This window comes from Apteryx rowi, unplaced genomic scaffold, assembly GCF_003343035.1.
Source record: "Apteryx rowi isolate R43461 unplaced genomic scaffold, aptRow1 scaffold_197, whole genome shotgun sequence".
NCBI lineage: Eukaryota > Metazoa > Chordata > Aves > Apterygiformes > Apterygidae > Apteryx > Apteryx rowi.
Genome location: NW_020448274.1, coordinates 1,535,242 through 1,557,912, shown reverse-complemented (window position 1 = coordinate 1,557,912; position 22,671 = coordinate 1,535,242). Strand labels below are relative to the sequence as shown.

General features: G+C 37.3%; 1 protein-coding gene across 1 annotated transcript; it reads left to right on the top strand.

Annotated features, from left to right (window-relative positions):
* Positions 1 to 5,685: 5,685 nt before the first annotated feature.
* GHR (growth hormone receptor) lies at positions 5,686 to 21,513 on the top strand. Its single transcript, XM_026062927.1, has 7 exons — positions 5,686 to 5,822; positions 8,285 to 8,445; positions 9,510 to 9,688; positions 14,591 to 14,762; positions 16,954 to 17,044; positions 19,683 to 19,752; positions 20,015 to 21,513. Exons 1-7 carry the CDS (start codon positions 5,686 to 5,688, stop codon positions 20,984 to 20,986), a joined length of 1,782 nt encoding a protein of 593 aa, XP_025918712.1. The 3' UTR covers positions 20,987 to 21,513.
* Positions 21,514 to 22,671: the final 1,158 nt, after the last annotated feature.

Sequence of the window (22,671 nt, the reverse complement as noted above, 5' to 3'; positions counted from 1 at the left end):
TGGTGTCCTCCATCTGCACTTGCCTTTACATGTAGGCAGGCTAGTTTTTGTGGCCTGCGTATAACAGAATTATGTGATTCCACCACAGTATATAGGAGGATATGAAAGCATATGCCAAAAAAGCTTGGGACATAGCGCATATCCACATCCTTGCTAATCCCTGTACTGTCTCATAGGCAATAGTACTAAGTAATGCTGCAGGCAGCATCATTGTTTTTCCCACAATTCTGAGCTTTAATTGGTTAATTTTCTTGTGTACCTGAGCAGCATCATGTGTCTTATCGACATCATTTCTGCAAGCCACGGCAACTTCTGTTTTTATGGACATTTAGTAGCACAGAGCACATGGGAAAACAGAACAGCTGTTGGATTGTGGTGCTGTGGAATAGATCTGCTCCTGCAAGGCTTTTATTCTTTTCACTATAGCAACCTCACAAAGACAAAAAGAAGAAGTTTGTTCTGAAAGAGAAAAACTGTCCATTGCCTCTCTGTTGTTCAGTGTTATCAACCTCCAGAATGGGATTTTAATTTTTTTGTTCATGAACTATGTTGCAACGTTGTTAAAAATTACTTCTGGCATTCCCCAAAACTCTGTGCCCATCCCCTATCTGTTATGCAGGGAGGCCGATGTATCATTGCTCTAAGTAGTAGTCACTAAAATAGTCTTAATGCGGTGGTTAAAACATATCACTACCATTGTAGGCAAGCCTTAGGAAAGCATCAGTATTTATCAAGAACCATTACAATATTTAGACTGATTCCATAGGCAAAATACTGTCTTACACAGAACTTCCCTTCAGTTCGCATAGCAGTATAGTATCCATTTTAGAGTTGCTCAGCTTTACTTTCTTTCTGTAGAGTACATCATGTAAAAGGATCTCACTCATTACTGATATGAAAGAAATTCTTCTTTTTTCCCCAAAAGTTGTTCCAGAGCTTTGCTACTGCCCATTCATGGCAAGGGTGTACCTAGRTCAAAAGGCAGATTAGGAAGCAACCTGATTAGGAAATGATCTTGTTGTTGTTGTTGTCTCTGCCTACTGCATCCCATTTCCCATATGTGTGATTTCTGTTAATATATTAGTACTAGACTGTACCTAAAAATGTCATCCACTGACAGCAAATGCTGTCCATTTTGCTGTGCAATTTGAAAGAATCAGAACTTCCTGGTACCAGTAATAGAAATTATTCTGCTCTTATTAAAGTAAATTGCCCAACATTTGTTGAGCTTAGTGGATTCAGGAGCAGATCCTAATTGACAGAGCATTCAGTTTCAATGTACAAATTTGAGCTACAGCAAATAACACTCCAGTTTTTCATAACTGTTTCCAATTTTAGATGTAGTTCTGCTACTTTTCCATCTTTCTCTATTATGGTCTGCCAATGACGCATTGTGTATGCTTTGAGAGTTGATCATATGAAGATATATACTGTTACATAAGGTTTCCCCTATCATTGATTTTCATATTGGAGCATGTTATTGTAAGTATGAGTTTGTTCTAAGTTTGATAGGTATCATAAGTTCTGATAACTGACAATTTTACATAAACCTTTTAAAACGACCACAATCAGAAATACTTCACTGTGTTCAGCAAAAAAATTTCTCTTTCTTCATTTACTGATTAAGTTAGCTTAGTGATCAAGTTACCTTGATTTTTTCTATCATCATTATGAATTTACCTACACCATACTAGTAGGAGACGTTTCTTTACAGCTCTTGTAATGCTCTGCCGTTGTTCTCGCAGAACTATTAGCACTCTGGTGGCAGTAGGACTTTCGCCAAGGTGAGAATAACCTACTTGGTTACACCCTGGTTATAAAGTTCAGTTCCTGTTGGTATTTAACAATTGCTGTTCTACACTCGCGGCCAGCTCCCTTTGAAGTTAGATTTTATTAGTGGGACTTTTAAACAAAACAGTACCTAAGACAGACTATAAGTCAAGGAAAATTAATCTGTAAAAGAGTTAGCCTTCTGAGAACTCTAGCTTGTCTTTAAGACTTTTTTGTTTTACAGTCCATCTAAATATTAATTTCTGAAAACTACAGTTACAGTATTCTGTTTTTAATGATTATATATAGCATTGAAACTACACTAAATGGAAAACTGCAGGCTGATGTCCTACAGACAAATGTAAGAAGAAGAGATGGTACATCTGCATTCCTGATTCTTTCCGTAAACCACACTATTGTTTTAGCTACTGTGTTGGCACAGTTTATTCAAGCTGAGCCAGAGTTTAGACCATAGCTAATCTGTGGTCATAGCAAAATGAAAGCAGAATGGGAAGAGATTTAACTCCTTTGCAACAAGGTTGTGGTAGCGTAGCATTTTACCTTCCTCTGAACCCTAAGGCAGGACTCACTTTCCTTTCAAACTTTTCTACCAAACTTTCTTAGCAGTCAAAGTGGAAGCCACAGATTTTCTAGTCCTTTTCCATATTTTCTGCCATTGAATCTGAATATTTAGCCAAGTGTAAGAGATTGCAAACTACTCCCATATGCAGTGTCTTGAATGCAGTGATTGTTTATGTTCATGACAATCTGACCAGAATTTGTTTGATCAAGTAGGAAAAGAGCAAGCATGTATTCATGTTTGGCTTGCTTTTCTGGTCTATTTTAAATCTCAGTTTGACAGCCCTTACTTCAGTAGCCTGCTGCTTTTATGTCTAAATGCATTCCCCTGAGCTATTGTGTTCATTTATTCATTCTAGTACAGTTTGTTCAGGAGATGGAGCTCACACAGGGTCCTGTAAAATGTTGATAATTGATTTTGAGGGGAAAGTAAGGAATTCAGGAGATCTACCCCAAGAGTGCCAAGCATTAAACAAGTCAATTTGACAAAAGTTTCCTCCAGTCCATCACAAAGACCTGCTGTTTTGAAAGCTGAAAATTTGGCACGCAGACTAGAAACGATCAATCGGAAGGTGATTTTCCTTACAAATGGAAATAGTCATAAAATACAAAAATACAAATTATAAACCACTAAACTAGGAGTATTTGAATCTTAGACGAATCTGTTCCCTGCTGAAAAATTCTTGGGCCCATTGAAGGAACATCTGTCCAGACAGAGGAATAAGAGTCTTGTCATGAGAAAGTAGGCAAAGAAGTGGGACCTTAGGAATACATTCCTCTAAAGTTAGGGTGGAAGGGACCACATCTTAACCTGTATTCTGTGTGAATTGCTAATCCTGTCCATTGCAACTGATGCTAATTCTGGCTACATTATAATCCATTTTTCTAGAAGAGTTAATATATTTTATAGTCCTTAATTTAGCTCATATATAAAGCTGGTGAGTTCATCTGAGTTCATTATTAAGGTATAATAGAGCCTAAATCTAAACTCCTGCTCAATCTCCCAAACTGTAAGTGAAGTTTGATTCCAGCTGTTATTCGATCATGTTAAGAAGTGATTGTGTGACTTTATTTATACCTGGAGATGAGGACATGATCTGCATGGACTTTAAATATTTTGTGTCCTAGTTACAAATACAGTGCAAGCATCAATAGAAATATTCTAATTTAGGAGGGTTTTTTCAGTATATCATTTTCTGAAGTTCTTACCTGTTTCAGTGAAATTGTCTATATTTGTTCTTGGTTCACATAGCTGAGGATAGAAACAGGAAAAAACATAACATATACTTCTGTGCACATTGTCTGTTTATAGAAGAAGGGAGAGACTCGTCTTCTTGATTATAGGTATTATGCAATTGAGGCAATTTTACTCATGTCTCTGAAGTAGGTGCACAAAATTTAATTTGTTTTTCTTTGTTTTGTTTTTAAACAAGGGTTTGATTTTGCATTACATAGAAAAGAAAGGTAAAGTTTGAAAGTTGGAACATTCATGAATTTTAAAAATGATAAATATAATAGTGTTCTTGAATCTTTTATTCTGTTTTCTTGTGGTTGTATATTATAGTAGTTTGTAATTTCATGATCATGTGTTTTTTACCATAGGATTTTTACCAGGTAAAAATATATTTGAAGAATGATGTAAAAATACATAAAAACTCAGATCAAGGTCAGCCAAAAGTATTTGGGGATTTTAGGCCTAAGCTGTCAAACACTGAATACCATACCAAACAAAACAATGCGCAATAGTCAAAATGTTTTATTTCAGTGTTTCCTGAAAAAGAACAATTTGATCTTTCCATTTGCTGCAACATTTCAGTTCAAATTTTTTTTCCATTTAAAAAAGAAATTTCTTTAAAGTTCAGTAAAGGGGAACTTGCTGGCTAAGGAATAGTAAAAATATTGTTTGTTTAAATATTTTAATCAAACATCAGTTATTTTAGGTTGACAAGAAAAAATTATATGCWTTTTTGGTGTAGCCGTCAAACTTGCAAAATCTCTTATTTACACACTTCTGTTCAGGCCTTGTTCAATGTCCAAAGTGTTAAATGAGGCAATGATATGGAGCGAGCAAATCAGAAGTTCATGGTATTCATATATTAGTTACTATTAGTTACCGGGGATGGCTGGCAGTGTAGAATGTAGAGGGGACAGTTTGAACCATTAAGCTAAAGAAATACAAATTGCTCTGTTATTCAGTGTCTGTAGTCTATATAAGCCTTAAATAAAGAGTCAATGTGCCATAAGACTCCACATGCAGGAATCCTCATAAATAGGAGGAAGCATCTGTATTGTGTGGATACTTTCTTCAATTTTGAGTGTCTGATATTTTGGACCAAATATTTACTGTTGTGATATTGCAAAAATATTTGCAAAGAACTTCACGTGCACAGAACAGTAGCATTGTGTTCCTCACTGGCCAGGGATCATTCCACCTGTCATAAACACCCAACTCGTATCTAAATTTTAGGTGCCTRATGGAGAAATGTTCATAGTAAATGAACATGTTTCCCAGCTAGTCAGTGAAAGGAGGTAGCCGCCTCCATGTGCGTGTGGTGTCCCTCTGGAAATCTTTACAGGCTAAATAGGAAACATTGGTATTTTAGGATGACTGCTTCATTAAACCACTAGACCATTAAGAATCAGGAAAAAGTTGGGTACCTACTTTGGAAGCAATGAATCATACCCGCAGCTTTTGTTTTTATTTTTTTCACAAGGATTGACAAGGTTGACTAGTTGTACCTGCCATTTCATGGTCCTACGTCATTTCAGTTTTGACAAAGAATAGAAATTATGAACATAGAAGCAACATGTGGCACCATAGGCACATGCTTAGAGCTGCCCTTATCTCTCTTAGAGCAAGGTTATATCTACACAATGTAGGGTAGTCAAACCTGAACTCAGTTCAAGGTAGCTACACTGAGTTAGCCCTGCAGCGCCTGATACATTGCAAAACTGCTCAGCTGGGTAAATACTTAAGCTGTGGTTAGACCAATGGTGAGCTCTGGAGTACCACAGTTTCTTAAAGCAAGTGCTGGGCTAATTCAGGTATGTCTGTACTGAACTACAGCCACAGTGTTGACGTATCCCCGCTCTGTGTATGAGGCTGTGATACTAAAATTTCCTCACTGCACAATAGTTTTTTCTGTCTTGCTAATTTGACTTTTACAGGTATAGTCACCTAGATATATGTATGTAAGAGGATTTTAAATCTTGCCTCATTGTACATAAGTGATTGAAAGAAAAAGATAATTGCTTGTAAAAATGCCAAGTTTCATTTTAACTGCGTGTTAGTCTGGTTTATGTTTTTAAGTCTCATTCTGTCTCCTGCCATTTTTCATGACAGAACTTCTGCGGTGGCCACAAATCAGCAAGTGCAGATCACCTGAACTGGAGACATTTTCATGTTATTGGACTGATGGAAATTTTTATAACCTAACTGCTCCAGGAACAATACAACTGTTGTACATGAAAAGGTACTAAAATGAAAAGAACCAAAGAATGAAAGAACAGAAGAAAGAAAGAAAGAGAAAGAAAGAAAGAAAGTCATATATTTAGATATGCCTGTTATCTCATTGCTTTCTTGCTATGATATGAACCATACTGTGTTTTAAGGGCATAAAATTGTGTTTTAAATGCATATTTTTCAATGTTAGAATTCTTTATTAATTATAAAGCCTTTTGCAGTGACCAGTGTTACTTGGGAGATAATTAAGAAAACATTCTTAATAAATATAGGTCCATGTTGCAGAATCCAAATTTGAACACTGTATGGCTTGGGAAGGGAGATTTAATATGGAACTTCAGTTTATTTCTTATCGACATAACATGCAGCTGTGAGATTCTTTATGTCCCTGCATTATGTATGTGGATTTTGGATCCAAGTCCCTCTCAGATTTTTATTAAAGTTTTATAAAAGCTTCATTGATCAAATGCTAGTTTAAATTCTGAATGTGTATGTCCAGGAGGTCTGCTCTGAGACTGGGCATTATGTTTTATTGAGTCCTGTTGAATTAAATGGCTTAGATTCACATTTTACTTAAGCATCTGTAATTTTCAGGTGTTAAAGTGAGTAGCCTGAAAGAGGACATGCACATTGCCAGTACTGGCTGTTAAGGACAAAACTCTTGTTCACGTGAACTAGAGGGGGATGTGAATTTATGTTCCAGCTAACATACTGGTTCTCATACTTTTTTTAGACTTTCTACTGTGATGATACATTTACTTAGCAAACTTAAGCTTAATGGYATTTCTTAGTTGCTTTTCCTGGACCTCTCAGAAATATAGGGATTCAAGATAAAAACCACTGTTTATGTGTAAATGATTAGCTGACAGTTGTCAGTGGCAAGCACCGAGAGAGTACAAACTTCAAAAATTAATGAAACTGCGATAAAACAGTGCCACATAAGTTAACCAAATCAGGTGTTTCATCTTTGCCCCAGAACTAAGTATACTGTGATAAAAGTTGTGAACTAAACATCCACTTCGAAAATATTTCTGTTTTAATGTGCAAACAACATTTAAGGCTCAGGACACAGCTGTACCACCTAACCCAGTCTCATCCATAACACAGGCCATATTATCTCATAACACCTTCATCAAGTCCTGACTTTGGCAGAGCTACAGCATTTCTTTTAGAAAAGTGTCTAGTCTCACCAGATAACTGCAAGACCTGTGCCTAGTGGCATGAATGCTCTTTTCTTAGTTTATGTAGCATCTACATTTCAAATTTTAGTTCTTAAACAGCCACTCAAGTATTGAAGGCTGCACTTGGCATAACTCTGTTTCCACCTAATCCTCCTGTGCAGCTTCAATGGCTCTTAGTAAGAAGAGACGTTTTTGTTATACTTTTTAAAAAGCAAGACTGTTATTTCTCCAACAAACATCTAACAGTATGTTTGTAAAGATCCCTATTCAGTCTACATTTGGTCTGAGAGTAGTGTTAGAGATAAACAACAGCAACAGCAGATCTATTCACTGTGAGATTTGTTTTTCTAAAGTGATTTTAGAAGCACTGAGTAAACATCTGTCACTTTTCCTGTAGAATATTTCTAACAATCTGGTCCTTCCCATTTTGCTTTAATTGAAGACATTTTGGGGTTTGGACCTGCTAGATAATTTCAGCTCAGCCATCTGAAAATGGCAGTATGTAGTAGCAGTATTTCTCAGTCTGAGTATTCAAGCCACTCTTTATGACTTCGCTAGGTTCTCTCTTTTAAGAGGTGAAATGATCTATATGAATATGATATTCCTGCTGCAATTCTTTAATCTATAAATAACATGAATATCTGAACAAAGTCAGAATGGAAAAACGTAAGTAGTTTCTTTGCTAGTAGTTCCAAGCCTGTGTCTTAGAAGTCCTGTATCCCGAGGAGCTGGGCCCTTCCTCACTCGCAGCGCTGTATTTCTCTTCCCCGGCACAGTGCACAGTTCTCCACTGGTTTGTGCCATGTCCCTTGCAGCATTCACCCATGGGCACTTCCAGTGCGAGCCATCAATACCCCAGTGCCTGCATTCGCATTCAGTTCCTCAGGGAAACTCACTCCCCTGGGTTTAGCTTTGCAGGCTGCAGTACTGATCGGCCTTATGGACTGCCTTGCAGTGTTTCAGATCTCATTACGTAGATGAGCATCTTGTTGCAATTTAATTTAGCCTGAACAGCAGTTGCTTAAAATATTACCTCTGACTGTTCCTTCAGCAGTGCCGTCCAAACCACGGAAATGCCACTAACAGTACATGAGAACCTAGACACATCTATGCAGGTAGCTTGGATAATGGTTTGGCTTCATTGTAAATCACAATAAATATTGACATGTATTTCTCACTTCCATACAACTTATGACTTAGCAATAATGTGTTTTGTAACATCTATAATTTGTATCTTATGAAATCTATAAATCTCTCTCACATTTATATTATGTTTCTATTGTCTTTGTAGGAATGATGAAGACTGGAAAGAATGTCCTGATTATATCACWGCAGGAGAAAATAGCTGTTATTTCAACACATCTTACACCTCTATTTGGATACCATATTGTGTTAAGCTTGCCAATAAAGATGAAGTATTTGATGAAAAATGTTTCAGCGTTGATGAAATAGGTATGCTTCCATTTTGCATTTTAACGCTATATTTTTATACCACAGTAGGTATGGTTCTATAAGCTTTCTTATTATTCATACTGTATTTAAATTCTCCCTCTTGAGAGAGGTTGAAGGTTAGTTTTAAAAAATACAACGTATAGAAAAGGGTTTGGTTTTGTAACATATGTAATGTGATCTGCACCAGAACGTATTGCCCAGGATGAAAGAATGCTAAAAGGATAAAAGTAAATGTGTGGTTTCTCTTTATGAATACCAGGGTTGCTCAAATGTGTGCAGATGAGTTTGTCTTTGCCGTCACTCCAGGCCCTTTCTAATGGACGCTACACACCCTGTTCTTTATGAGCAAGGACGGTGTCCCAAAATCTTGATTCTGCAAAGTTCTGGAACCAAATAAGTTTTTGTTCCTGAATCAGCACTAGTCTGCAGAATCAGCATGTCTAGCATTTCTAAGCTAGAGCTTATATTTATTGCCATACGAATTGTGACTGTCCTTCAACTTTCTGGATGTTACTGTTTGCTCAGATCAGTGATATACGGACCGGCAATTAACACTTTAGTCCTGCAAGTGACTAGAACGCCCCCTGTTCCCTTTCCTTCAGCTCAACAGAAGTGCAGTCATTTTTCAGATACTGTACTTTATCAATGAGCTTCTACATTATTTCTGAAGTAGTTACAAAATATGTAACAGCAATTATTGTTTTTATTCATAATCAGAACTCTAAATTTAAATTTAAAAATTTAAATTTTGATGGACAATTGTTTACATCTCAGTGTTTTATAAGCTGCTATTGGAAAATACAGTGTAACAGGTAATACATTCTTAGTCTTTATTAGTCACTCGGATAAGATTTACACAGAGCGTGTCTGCCTCCAGTGGCAGGATGCCTTCTTATTACCAAACCTTTAGTGACTTTGTCATTAATTCATAGAATTAGAGGCTAATCAGCAAATGTGTGGTTAATATGCTTTTTAAGTCCTGAAATCATTTAGCAGTGTGTAGCAAGAATGGTCATTTCACATTGAAAACTGGCTGTTTTATTCCAAATACTCTGTTTAAACAGTACTACCTGATCCCCCTGTCCACCTTAACTGGACTCTGCTAAATACTAGTCAGACTGGGATCCATGGGGATATCCAAGTAAGATGGGATCCACCACCAACAGCAGATGTTCAGAAGGGATGGATTACTCTGGAGTATGAATTGCAGTACAAAGAAGTTAATGAGACAAAATGGAAGGAGGTACGAAGCAAATACTTGTTATGTAAAAGTAGTACAGTGCAGGCTTGTTCTGTCCCTAACACTTTTGTACTATTATGAAAAGTAACAGGTTTGTAATTGCTAATTAGATGATACCTTAAGTTTTAAACAATCTACCTGTGTTCTTCTGAAGTTTTCTGACAAATATCATAACTTTTCATGTCCAGATAGTTGGCACACAGGTTAATAGTAAAAGACCCTGAGATCCCTGTGTTAGATTAGAAAGTATAGTAAGTCAGATATATACAAGTTTTTCAAGGATAAAATATTTCTCTATTGGTTTCCTGAATCTCAGCTATTTGAAACAGTGTGTGCTATTTTTAATAGTTGGAATAGGTATTTTATTCTTGGAAAATGTCACAGTGTCAGTCCAGATTTTCCAGGGCATCTGTAAAATTCTGGTATTTATGGATATGGTTTCAAAAGATTTAAAAAAAAAATTACTTATAATTTAAAATTTGATATAGTAAGCAAATGCAAACAATGCAACATAGATAAGACATACAGGTTTCATACGAGAAAGCAATGTGAAAAATGTGTCTATAAAGATAGGACATGAAGAAATAAAATGTTTATACTCCAAATCTTTAAGTTTTCTTTTGAAGATCACTAACTTCTCATGAAGTTAGTTTTCCTGTTATGGGGAAGAAGTTGTACCCAGCTTACCTGAACGTCTAGGCTAAGTGTCAGAGTGTTGCAGAATATTTGGATATGGGGACTTCTTCCTAAACATCAGTTCAATGAAATAAGAAAATCATTTCAGAGTAGAACCCTTCTTTTATCATCTTATTAAGAGGAACTGAGTTAACTGACAGAAGGAAAGCAGATAACACTGTTAAGAATTTGTCTTAATTTATAAAACGCAAATTTACCAACTGAAACATTTATAGTCAAGTTGATTTGTTGGCCTTCATCTGTGGAAGACCTTCGACCCCTTCTCACCTCTGATCCTTTTCAATGCTAACATTTTCTGTTTGTTTTATTTCTCATTAGTAAGTCTATAGTCAGGCAGGACCTATAATGTCTATAACTTTTTCCTTGTCTGAATTTCTTTCTATACTGAGTTAGGTTGTATTTATTTACTGTATACCTTCTATATTTTAAAGCCTACTAATGGGTTAAGTTTAGGCAATAAATCAATGCTCCTTAAGAACAACTTGAAAGCCTGCAGGGGTTTTGTATGAGACTTACAAAAGAAGATGGCAATACAGGTACCTCTTTAAAAATGCCCAGTCTTGATTTTTTATAAGCCTTTAGCTATCAATCATATAAATACCCTAATAAATCTCTTTGCTTGTTCCATTACCATCAGTAATTCCAGTATGCCTTGAGAATAGTTCTTCTCAGGAGGGCAAAGACTTGAAGCTCACTCTTTCTTCTGTCAGAAAACCATTAAGGAATTGCTGAATGCTGTACTTGCCTCAAGAAAATAGTATCACAGATTATGTTGTATTGGGGCTGTATTGTATATTATCATGCCTTTCAGCTTACACAGCATGGCATAATTCCTTGCAAAACTATCAATTAGAACACAAAACTGAAATTTCTAGACAAAATTTTGGTCTGGACTAAGACAATAGCAAAATTCCTAATGGCAACAGTAGATTGACGTGATTTCACTCTTTGCGTTACTTTCTGCAGATATCTTCTAAAATGAATGTTGAAGCAGTAAAGAGGTACTATTGATGGATGTCCAGTGGAAAGTTATATTTTCCATTATGAAATTACTAGTTTTATACACAAAGGATGATCTCTGGCTACTTAACTATGTCATAGTGCTTTCTACATATAACTGATACAAAAATGAATTTATGGTACTTATCAAATCAGACTTGTTTGTAATTTTATTTTAGATGCTTTGGGATGAACCTGTTTGGTTTTTCATGTACATCATACCTGTTTCCCTCAATCCATTTGATAATTGAAAGTAGATAACTTACATATTGATAGAGGGATAAAACATTATTTAATTAATAAAGTACTGCAACAGTAAGTCATAGTGCTAAAAGAATCAAAATTATTTCCTGAGCAACTTCCTAAAACAGTAAAATCCCCATCCTTGTTTAGCCGCTGTTCATGAGACAGAGCCACATTTAGTCTAGTTTACACTTTGAAAAGCTTTTGCTATTGTTACTAGCTCTTTGTTAAGTAACTTTTTAAAATTCTGCTGTTATCTTGAAGTGTCGCCCGTTTCATTCACTGGACTGAAAGTCTGTCCCCGCTTATGTCAGTGCAAGTTTGCCAGTTATGAGCAGCAGCAGTTGTACAGTCTCTGTGAGGCTGTTGTGTTCTTCTAAGAAGGTGTGAAAACTCGCTTGTCATGTGAACAGTAGTGGAGTGATGATCTAGAAGGGAAGTGGCTAACTGTGAAGTGCCTAAAAATGTATGCAAAACAGGGAATCTTGAAAGTCTAATTTTCCTCTAGGATTTATCATATTTTAGATTGGATTGATCTTTTGATTTATTTACAAAAAAATACAGGCCCAAATCTACCTGCCGTGGGATGACATCGATGATCACAAGTCAGTCCTCAGTGAAGAGGACTGGATGAGGGAGGACTCACTGCTGGCTCTCATATCTTGTTGAATTTTTGCTGGAAAAGGTCAATTTTACATCGCAGTGCAGTATTCTTAGGGCCGCGAAGCACGAAGGCCATAGCTACGTCCGCAGAGCACTGTGACTGAGCCGATGGGCCTTCCTGAGAGGCAGGCGGGCCGTTTGGGGGTGCCGGTGTCGTCTCCCCGCCCTGCGCTAGGCAGACAGCCTGCTCTCCCCGGGAGCTCTGTGCTGCAGGGGCGCCGCACCTTGCGCTGCGCCTGCCCCGTGCGCTCTGAACGTGTGGGGTTTCGCTCTTCTTCCCGCCGGGGCAGTTAAAGCCAGTGGTTCAGTTGCTGCGCTGGCTGCGGCGCCCGGGCCAGGCTCTGCCCCGGGTGCTGCTGTCCCGGTGGGCACCCTCAGCGCCCCGGGGGCTCTGGCCCGCTGCTGACAAGCAGTTGCTCGGTTTTCCCCCCCTCTCGCAGGGGCTGGGCAGTTGCACAGCTCAGCGTGACGCCAGATTTGTCACACGTGTCCGTAGTCAGAACAGTGTGGTAGTCACGGGCATAACAGYGTGCGCTAAGTAAACCACGTGCAGTAGGGTCCAGCAACCCAGAGTTTGATTCCAAGCTCCCTTTCAGATACTTTAAATGAGTTTCCTATGCGCTGCCATTCGTTTTTATTGGTTATCTTTTATCATGTGTCTCTCCTACAGTTTTTAATTGATTTGATCCATATGACACAGGCTATTCCTTAGTAGCACGTTCTATTCAGTTCATGCTGTACCTTCTTCAGTCTATACATCTTGCACCATCCAGGTGTCTTATGTAAACCTTTGTTAGTCCATTGAAGAACTAGAGATATCCTGCCTATTAATCAATTACCTGTTTTTTTAGCAACTCTAGCAAGTTCAGTTCATTTCAATTACACAGCTGCAGTAATTATACTTCATATTTTCCAGGTCTCCATTTTGGCCTGTATACTGCCCTTTCCAAGTGCTTTGGCCACCATTATCTGGGGTACATAAGATTTTATGTGGCCTAGCATCCCTGTCATAAGAATCTCCTTTAATTGTCTCAGTAAAAACACYTAGTGTAAAAACTTAGTGTACTATTTCTTTGTGGCTTCATAGCATGAAATAAGTAACATGGGCTAGTGTAGATTGTATTCCCTCCCTGCCACTTTCCAACTGGATTGGCTTCACACTATAATAACTTCCGTGACGCAGAGCAATGCTTCTCCAATGTCCAGCTCTGAACTACTGGCAGAGAAAAGGATCAGTCCGTGATCACTGCCTCTTGCCAAATCTGACTGATTAGCGCTCAAAACACTTCAATCTAGAGATGTTAAGGATCACAAGTACTTCACAGATCATAGCTACCTACAGAATGTGTTTCAAGTTGTAGTTTATGCAGGTACAGTAATAGTAGGATTGCATTGCTGAAGCTTCTTTTAAATCCCCAATGGCTATTGTTTTCCAGCTGTTTTAACTCCTAGCTCATGATCATTTTTGCCAGTATTGTCCTTGATTCTGAAATAAAAGTAGAATATAACACCTGCCAGATGTGTTTATATTTTGTGCACATTTTCCTTATTTTTTGTATACTTGTGCTGGTCTGTTGGAGTGAGAAAATATATTCTGTAGAGGAGGAATATAAGGAGAGATTTCACATATTAAGACCTCCAGTGTGACTTCCCATGTAGTTTGGTATGCAGCAATATCCAAGTATGCTGCAGTTAATACTTAATTGTAAAAATCTTTAGAACTACAGTCTGATCCCAGCTCTACCGGTGTCTCTATGCATTATCTCGTTTATATATAGTTGAAGATTTTGGAAGCTATGCAGTCTTCCCAAAAAAAGCAGATTTGTAAGACATGTAATAAATTTGGCTAGAAGGCCTTTAAATCACTTTCCTTCTTAAGATAGATTCTGTAGTGGGGACTGCAGTAGTTTTAGGACTTTCATGTTATTTTAACAAGGTTTTTGGCATTGTGAAGTTGGTAATGGTGTGTTATAACAGCAAAAAAGATTTACAACTTGATAAGAGCATTGGGAGATATTCACACCACCTACTTACAGCATATAACTGGGGGCAGCTGCCTTTCTTCATTGAGTGGACTTACAGAGAACTTGGATTCTCCACCTTGGTGTCCTGAATCACAGCAGAGTCTGATGGCTAGTAAGTCCAAAGTAAATGGTGTGAATTTTCTCTGAACTCTTCTTGTGGTGCCCTTAAAGGTTCCAAGTAGCAAAAATGCCTTTAAATGCTTATTTTTGAAATCAAGAAGCAGTATAATTTTGCAAGTACAACTCAAACAAATAAATCACAGTCATTCTGTCTTTACAGTTAGAACCCAGGCTCTCAACAATGGTTCCACTGTACTCTCTGAAGATGGGAAGAGATTATGAGATAAGAGTTCGATCAAGACAACGTACTTCTGAAAAATTTGGGGAGTTCAGTGAAATCCTTTATGTATCTTTTTCTCAAACTGGCGTTGAATTTGTTCATTGTGCTGAAGGTAAATAAGAAAAATGTAGCAAAGTTTTTATAAGCGTTGCTGTGGTTTTTGTCTTTTTTTTTTGATTTCTCCTTTCCTTTTATGTTTTATACCTGAATAGATTGGTAATTCAATCTAATATGTGAAACTCATTTGATGAGATTGAGAGTATACAAGTTTCATATACAGGTTCACAAGTAAACCGAGCAAAACYCCCAGCTCTTCAAAGAGCAAAAATATGGATAGCTTCAAGAATCAGAAATAATAACTGCTGTTGCCCACACTATAGAGCCTAAAAGAAAGAAAGTCAAATCTCATACTTCATTGTGTAAACTGATCACTCCAAAAGTGAAGAAGAGAATTGTCACTTCCATACAACTGGCTAAGTCTGTTATCAGAACTGTGGTGTGCTTTCCTGATCTGCCTGAAACTGTCAAGGATAGTGTTTTCCTGATTCTTGCTTCTGTGCTTGTACTTGTTTTTAAAATGCTATTAAATAAGATAGAAGGAGAAACAACTGCTGGGCACCACCTTTTCTCTATTAAAAGAATGAGGTAGTGCCTTATTCTAAAGCATTTTCAGGTCTGAGCTGCTAAACTAACTCTTCAAAATATGATCTCTTCAGCAAATCCTTTTAACAGGCTGTTTCATTTTGTTTTCTAGAATATAAGTGGAGGTGTTAAATAAAACCAGACATAACTCTTATCTTTCAAAATCTTGCTAGATTCCCCCTTTTTAAATTTTTTATATTAATAGTTTTCTTTTCTAGTTCATATGAACACTTGGCATTATTTATGTTACTCCGAATCAATTTGAATTAAGTTGTCACAGTTTTCATATGAACAAAATGAAAATACTATGAAAATCTAAGTTGTCATACTTGTACAGTTTTCCTCAGTCACTACAACCCAGCTATCTATATGTCTCACACAGCAGCAGTGATCTGATTTGGTGGATGATTTCCCCTCCATGTATTGAGTTGCTGGATTAGGACTAGGTTGGAAATTCTGCACAAGAAAATTGAGACAGCATACTGTGGTGTGGCAAAATTTATTTTTGCTTGTTTGGTACTTCACCTTTAGGAACATAGAATTAAACTTGAAATTTTCAGTGTTAAAAGTTAAGCATTTAAATTTTAATGTACTCTTCCAATTTTTCAAAGCAGCAGGGTATTCACAGCTCTCACTGACATGAAAAGGAGTTACTGCTTCTCCTCGATCAAAATAGGGACCTGTCTAACATAGGCCTATCCATGTAAAACTTTAAATACTCATGCTTCAAAACATGTCCAGTCAAAATCTAAGCTGTGAACAGAGGGCTAAAACCAGCGCCTGAAAATATTTTTTTTTTCCGAAAGGCCACATATTTATATTCATATATAGAACTCTAAAGCTCCCTGTCCAGTATTTCTTGGCCACAAAAATAAGTGAAGTTTGTTTGGAAAACTTAACATTGGCAACAAATGAGAAGAATCTAAGGCTACAGCCAGAAGAAATTTTAGTATACTTTGTATTTTCTACAGTGCCATCTTGAGTATGATGGAATTGCCAGTATTTAAGAGAGAAAATATTTCATTTATCAGCATTGTTCTTTATTCCTACCAAACCACTTTTATCAGTCAGCTAAGTTCTCTCCTTGTAACGATCTGCAATGTAAATACAAAGAGGAAAAGAAATCTTTTTTTTTTTGCATTTGACACTGCTCACAACATAATTAATATTCCACCATTTAAAGAGTAGTGTTATGACACAGCCATGTTTTAGTTTCTGTGACAGAGGGATGGTTTGCCTATGATTTAGTAGAGTTACACACGATAAATAGTGTTCACTGAGTTTTGGCTGACAGAAGCAGCAACATGGTCTGCAGCATTATATGCTGTCACGACTACTGGCATGTTCCAAGCAGGCAGGATGTTCCTCTCATGACTGTTTTTGCTTCTTATGTTGTCTCTGCTAGGATTTTGTTTATATTAAAAAGCTCAGTCTGTTTTTGCAAGGAGTCTAAGTAGACTCACAAATGCAATATGGAAACTATTGAGACTAAAAGGGTATTTTTGTTTGTTTAATACAAAATTTTCACATTTAAGTAACCAGAAATTCCCATATCAGTTTTTATGGCTTTGGAATCCTTGGGCAGCAGAAGAGAAGGTTGAAATTAAAGATGCAACAGAGATGCAGATTCCTGCTAATAAGTTTTTGTTCTGTTGTTTCAGAAATTGAGTTTCCCTGGTTCTTAGTTGTCATCTTTGGAGCATGTGGGCTGGCTGTAACAGTGATCTTAGTCCTGTTGTCCAAACAACCAAGGTAGGGAGTTTTTATCTGTCAGGTTTTCTTTACTTGTAGTTTAAAAAATAGGGTGCTTCAATTTTTTTAAATTTGGGGGACTAGAAACTATTTTGGGGATTGTTTCCCATCCTCTTAAGCTACATGGATGCTGGCATTTATAAGCACTGGGCCTTGAGCAGTGGGAGTCTGATCGACAGCTCCTGTTCCTTTTGGATTGCAGAGCATTTCATAGCACAGTATTTATTTGGCTAATTTACTTAGGCTTTGAATGGGGTTGGGTTTTTAGTCTGTTCAAATTTTGTAAATACTATTTTACACACTTATTGTTCAAAAATTTCACACAAACATATGTCAGTATATTTGTTGTTCTTAGACTATTCAGCYGATCACTGACTATTTCTTCACTGAGCCAAGGGAAAGAGCTTGAGTCATAAGGCAGTATTTGGTCGCTATGGACAGATTGCTGCTCCTATAAATAACATGACTAAAACAAAACAAAGCTCAGGATTGTGTCATTTATAAAAATGACATAATGGTTTCAAAGTGAATTTGTTGCCTAAAATGTGTGTTCAAGGATGGGTTTTGGCAGAATTAATTCAGTTTGGATGTCATGGCAGTACCGTCCTAGATTATGGAGCAATATCATGGTCAATCCCCCATGCATGTCAGTGGTCTTATATATACACTCTGAAAATGAACATTGAGGTGTTTTTCACACACCAGCGTGACAGCAAATCATTGAAATGAAAGCAAGATGGAGCAATGGGTGCAGTTTGAGCTAGCTCTAAAAAAATAATTTAGGCAGGCAGCTCTAAGCTTTGGCATTGCTTAACTTTTAGGCAGCCACTCCCTGTAATAGCATCCCGATCTGGAGCTAACATCAAGACTCCTGACACAATGCATGAGAAAATCTAGATGTGTCAGAATGGGGAGAGAGCAACTCACGTGTAGGACCTGGAGCTTACTAAAGTCAGTACACTGAGCAAGTAGTGGTCACAGAAAATGGTCTTGGTCACAGAAAATCCTGAGGGCTGAAGCATATCTGATCACAGCTGCTTCATATCTTAGATGTTAATCATGATTATTGGAGGAAGCTTTCCTCCACTGAGGGCCCTTTATCTGGAAAGTTTTTCTGGCCTTTTAGCCTTTACCCTCTCCTTGTGGTGGTGTGAGTAGGAACTTCTGTAGAGGAGCAGACTGCATAGATTTCCCATAATGCAAAATATCAAGGTTCAGTTTCCTCCTGTAGCTGCAGGATGCCAAATACCAATTCATATTTGCCTCCACTCTGACCTCACAAGATCCAAACGAGGCTCCCTAGGACAGATGCCCTATCCTTAGTGGTTAGCTCATTCTCTTTAGAGTTGAGAGATGCAGGTTTGAACTATCTGAGGATAAGAAAGGAACTGAGCCTAGTTCTCCCTCCTGAATGATCTCTCCAGGCAGTGAGTGGTAGAAATTTTCAGCTGTTTTATTAGATGCAGTGCTCAGTGCTGTAGCTGCTCTGAGAGCATGGCCAGTGCACAGCAAGCACAACCCCTCCAGGGATTAGGCAGAAAGTTACGGGGTTTTTGGCTGTCATTCTAACTTACTGGGCAGTGCCTGCCAAAAAAACAAAACACCTGGGGAATTTGGGCCTTCCATAGTTAAGCAGAAGGTGCCTAAATCTCTCTCTAGCACTTCTTAAGACTCCTCAGATCCTTCCTGGGCCTCGCCAAGGTCACTAAAAATACAGCAAAACTAATATTTGGATTTGGATCTTCTATTCTCATAGTTTACTCACCTTCTCAAATAGGCAAGCGATGCAGTGTAAAGAGAATGCGGGATTTGCCTTTTGGGAAGTACAGTTCATCCATTTGCAAAAGAAGCAAGGAGGTAAAATGGAGGAGATAGGCATGACCCACTATTATTGGATTATTATTAATGGAAAATCATCTTTCTATTTGGATTTTTTGTCCTCAAATAATTTGAATTTACTTGCTTTATGAAGGACTAGAATAATACCTATTTCTGTAGTAAGTAATCATGCATTAGAAAGTGACTAGTTCTTTCTCTACAAGGATAAAACCCAGACTGCTGTTATTATAAATTACTTATTACATTAATAATTGGGAAGACAGAAGGATCACAGAGATGGCAAAACATTAGCCTAAATTTTTGCAGTTGTGTTTCAGTTGTTTTGTTTATTAGTTCTAAAGTAATTCACTGCCTTTCACCAAGTCCCCCTTTTTCTGTTCCCTTACTTGCATTTATTGCCCTTCTGCAAGACTACTTTGTCCCTAAAAAAAACTTTAGGAAAGTCATGCTGAACACTTAGAATTGTATTAGGTTCCTTTGCAAATTATGTAAAAATGAAAACTATTGACAATGCTCTAGGAATTTACTCTCCTTTTATAGAGCATTAAATTATCAAAGACTGGAGTCCAGAATGGAGTCCACCATAAATGTGTGTGATTTCAACAAGGACGACTGCAAAAAGCTTGTTTTTTATTTGGAATGAAAGAAAACAATCCTTCTCCTTATCATTATTTTAAACTGAATCCTAAAGCATTTCAGTTTTGAAGTAAATAAGTATAAAATGCAATGTAAAACTCCCGTATTTCTGAACTCCTCAAAAAGGACCATTTCAAATTAAAAACCATCTTTTTTTTCCCAGGTTAAAAATGCTGATTTTTCCTCCTGTGCCAGTTCCAAAGATTAAAGGGATTGACCCCGATCTCCTAAAGGTAATGTTATGCTCTGAAATCTTCAGAGTGGCAAWCGTTGCAGTAGTACCAGGTGACAATTGTTCTCCCAGGCAGAACAGTTTTGTAGAAAGAAATTATGAAATGAGGCGAGTTGCCATAAAATTGTTTTTCATAAAGTACAGAAGAACACACCTTGAAATTATTACATCAGCTACAGTTATCTTTCCTTAAGTTAACATCTTAAAAAGCACAAACATTTTCGCTTGTTCCTTTATAACCTTCATTTTTTCTTGCTTTATAGAAAGGAAAGTTAGATGAAGTGAACTCCATCTTAGCCAGCCACGACAGCTACAAGACACAGCTATACAATGACGACTTGTGGGTTGAGTTTATTGAGCTGGACATAGAGGACCCTGATGAAAAGAACAGAGGTTCRGATACCGACAGGCTCCTAACTGATGATCATCTGAAATCACACAGTTGCCTGGGGGCGAAGGATGATGATTCTGGACGGGCCAGTTGTTGTGAACCAGATATTCCAGAGACAGACTTCAGTGCTAGTGACACGTGTGATGCCATCTCTGATACTGACCAGTTCAAAAAGATAACTGAGAAAGAAGAGGATCTCTTGTGCCTTGATAGGAAAGATAACAAGTTACTTCCTAGTCTAATCCTAGACACAGATACCCAAGAGCCTAATACTAAAAATGCTAAAGTTCAGTGTGAAAATAATGAGTCGTGGCCACCTTTTGCTGACAGCGTTAAATCAGCTAGTCCGTCGGTCCATACCCAGCTAAGTAACCAGAACTGTACGACAAATACTGACTTTTATGCGCAAGTGAGTGATATTACTCCAGCAGGCAGTGTTGTACTCTCACCCRGGCAGAAATCCAAGGTGGGGAGAGCGGAGTGTGAAGGCTGCGCAGAACAAAACTTCACCGTGGACAGTGCCTACTTCTGTGAGGCAGATGTGAAAAAATGTATTGCTGTGACTTCACACGAAGAGGATGAGCCACATGTTCAGGAGCAAAGCTGTAACGAGGACGCTTACTTCACCACAGAGAGCCTTACCACTACTGGTGTCAATCTTGGAGGTGCGGCAATAGAAACCCCCATTTCGGAGATGCCTGTCCCAGACTATACTTCTATTCATATAGTTCACTCTCCCCAAGGCCTTGTGCTCAATGCAACTGCGCTGCCTGTGCCAGACAAAGAATTTAACATATCTTGTGGCTATGTGAGCACAGACCAACTGAACAAAATCATGCCATAGCTCTTCTTTGACTAGGTGTATGCAGTATTTCATGGCAGAGAGTCAGCTTGAGCTTGTATGCTGAAACCAAAATGAAGTTTAAAAGTTTCTTGTGGTTGTTATAATTTTATCTGAAATGTTGAAACATAAAATATTCATCAAAATATTCCTATTGTGTTCTGTAAATATTATCTATGAATTTGTCTTGAGACTGTTTTACTAGCAGTGACTGTCTTGTTATTGTGGGTGTTGATTTTTGTGATACTAAGCATTGAAATTACTATGTTTAATGTACAGTAAAACATGTTTTTTGATAAAGCTAAAAATCAGGCGGTTTAAAGTCTAAGAATTTAATAAAAATCATTCTGTTGGCAGAGATCTTTATATCAGTAATTGGGAACTGAACATACAGGTGAAAAAACAAAAGCAGTTTGAATAAAGAACACATTTATTTTGATTTATATAAATTAATAAAATATATTTTAATATTTTAGTCATAAAAACATAAATGTTTTATATTACACTACACTCTGTAGTTTAATTATGATGACCCATCTAAACAATGCAATTGCTGCAATCTTAGAAAAGTATTTTCTGTTTTATAAAAGTTTTGTTTGCAGCAAAAAGAAAAAAGAATAGATTTTTTTACAGAGCCATTTTGTACCTCCAAAGAAACCTAGAGAAATTTTGAAATATTGTAGGAACTTACAGTGACTGATCCTATTACTTTCTTACAGTAACTAATATAGAAATATACATTAAATTCAAAGTTTTGTAGAAAACTTTAAAATATACAGAATATTTGGGCAAATGATATTTTCTGCTTCATCAGATCCTGGTTAATACTAATAATATACTTTTTTATAAGCAAGTTTTTGTTGACCACAATATTTAACAGTGTAGAACTACACTTTCATTGAACAATTTTGAAACACACATGAATAAGCTCTAGTGATTTAGCAGCATAATCTTTTCACATTTGACCAAGTTCTGAAGCCCTCTTACAGCCAAAGCTATCACTACAGTCATTAATTTGTGCCACATAAAGTATTGATTAAACAGATAAAATAAGGACTTCAGGATCTGGCCAGCAGTTCATTTTTGAAGCTATACTGGGATTAAATAACTTCAATGGAACAAGGGAATTGAATACAGTATTGTTCAAAAGTTTCTCTCTTTTGCAGCCTGGCAGCATCTCTCCTCTGACTGCATTTAGGCAGGCTTTCAGACGGAAAGGAGAGAAAAACAAAACTCAGTGGGGAAGCTTTTTGTTCTTAAGTATATTAGGAACTTTACAGAGCTTTGCAAAGAACTGTTAGTGCTTCAGAGGTTAACTTAGCAGGCCATAGTTCCATCGTAGCGGAAGTACTACTTAGAAAGCAAATAGGGATGTTCATTTCCTTTCTCTTAACCTGAACAGAAGTTTATGAAGTGCAGCGAATGCAGCTGTTGCTCATGATGTCTCCCACTGAATTCACTGATGCTCTCTGTGACCAAGGGCTACAGGACCGGGCCCAACTATTGGGAGGGATTTTTAGTTTAGCACGGACTTTATGGTAAATGTGCATTAGATATTCTGCTAATTTGCTGCTATATTTTTCTAACAGCTACATTATTTAGTTTCATATAAAATTTCATAGATGATAGACACTAATACAATTAATGCCTATGTGTGTGTTTGGAAGAAATTTCTTACTCTGTTTCTA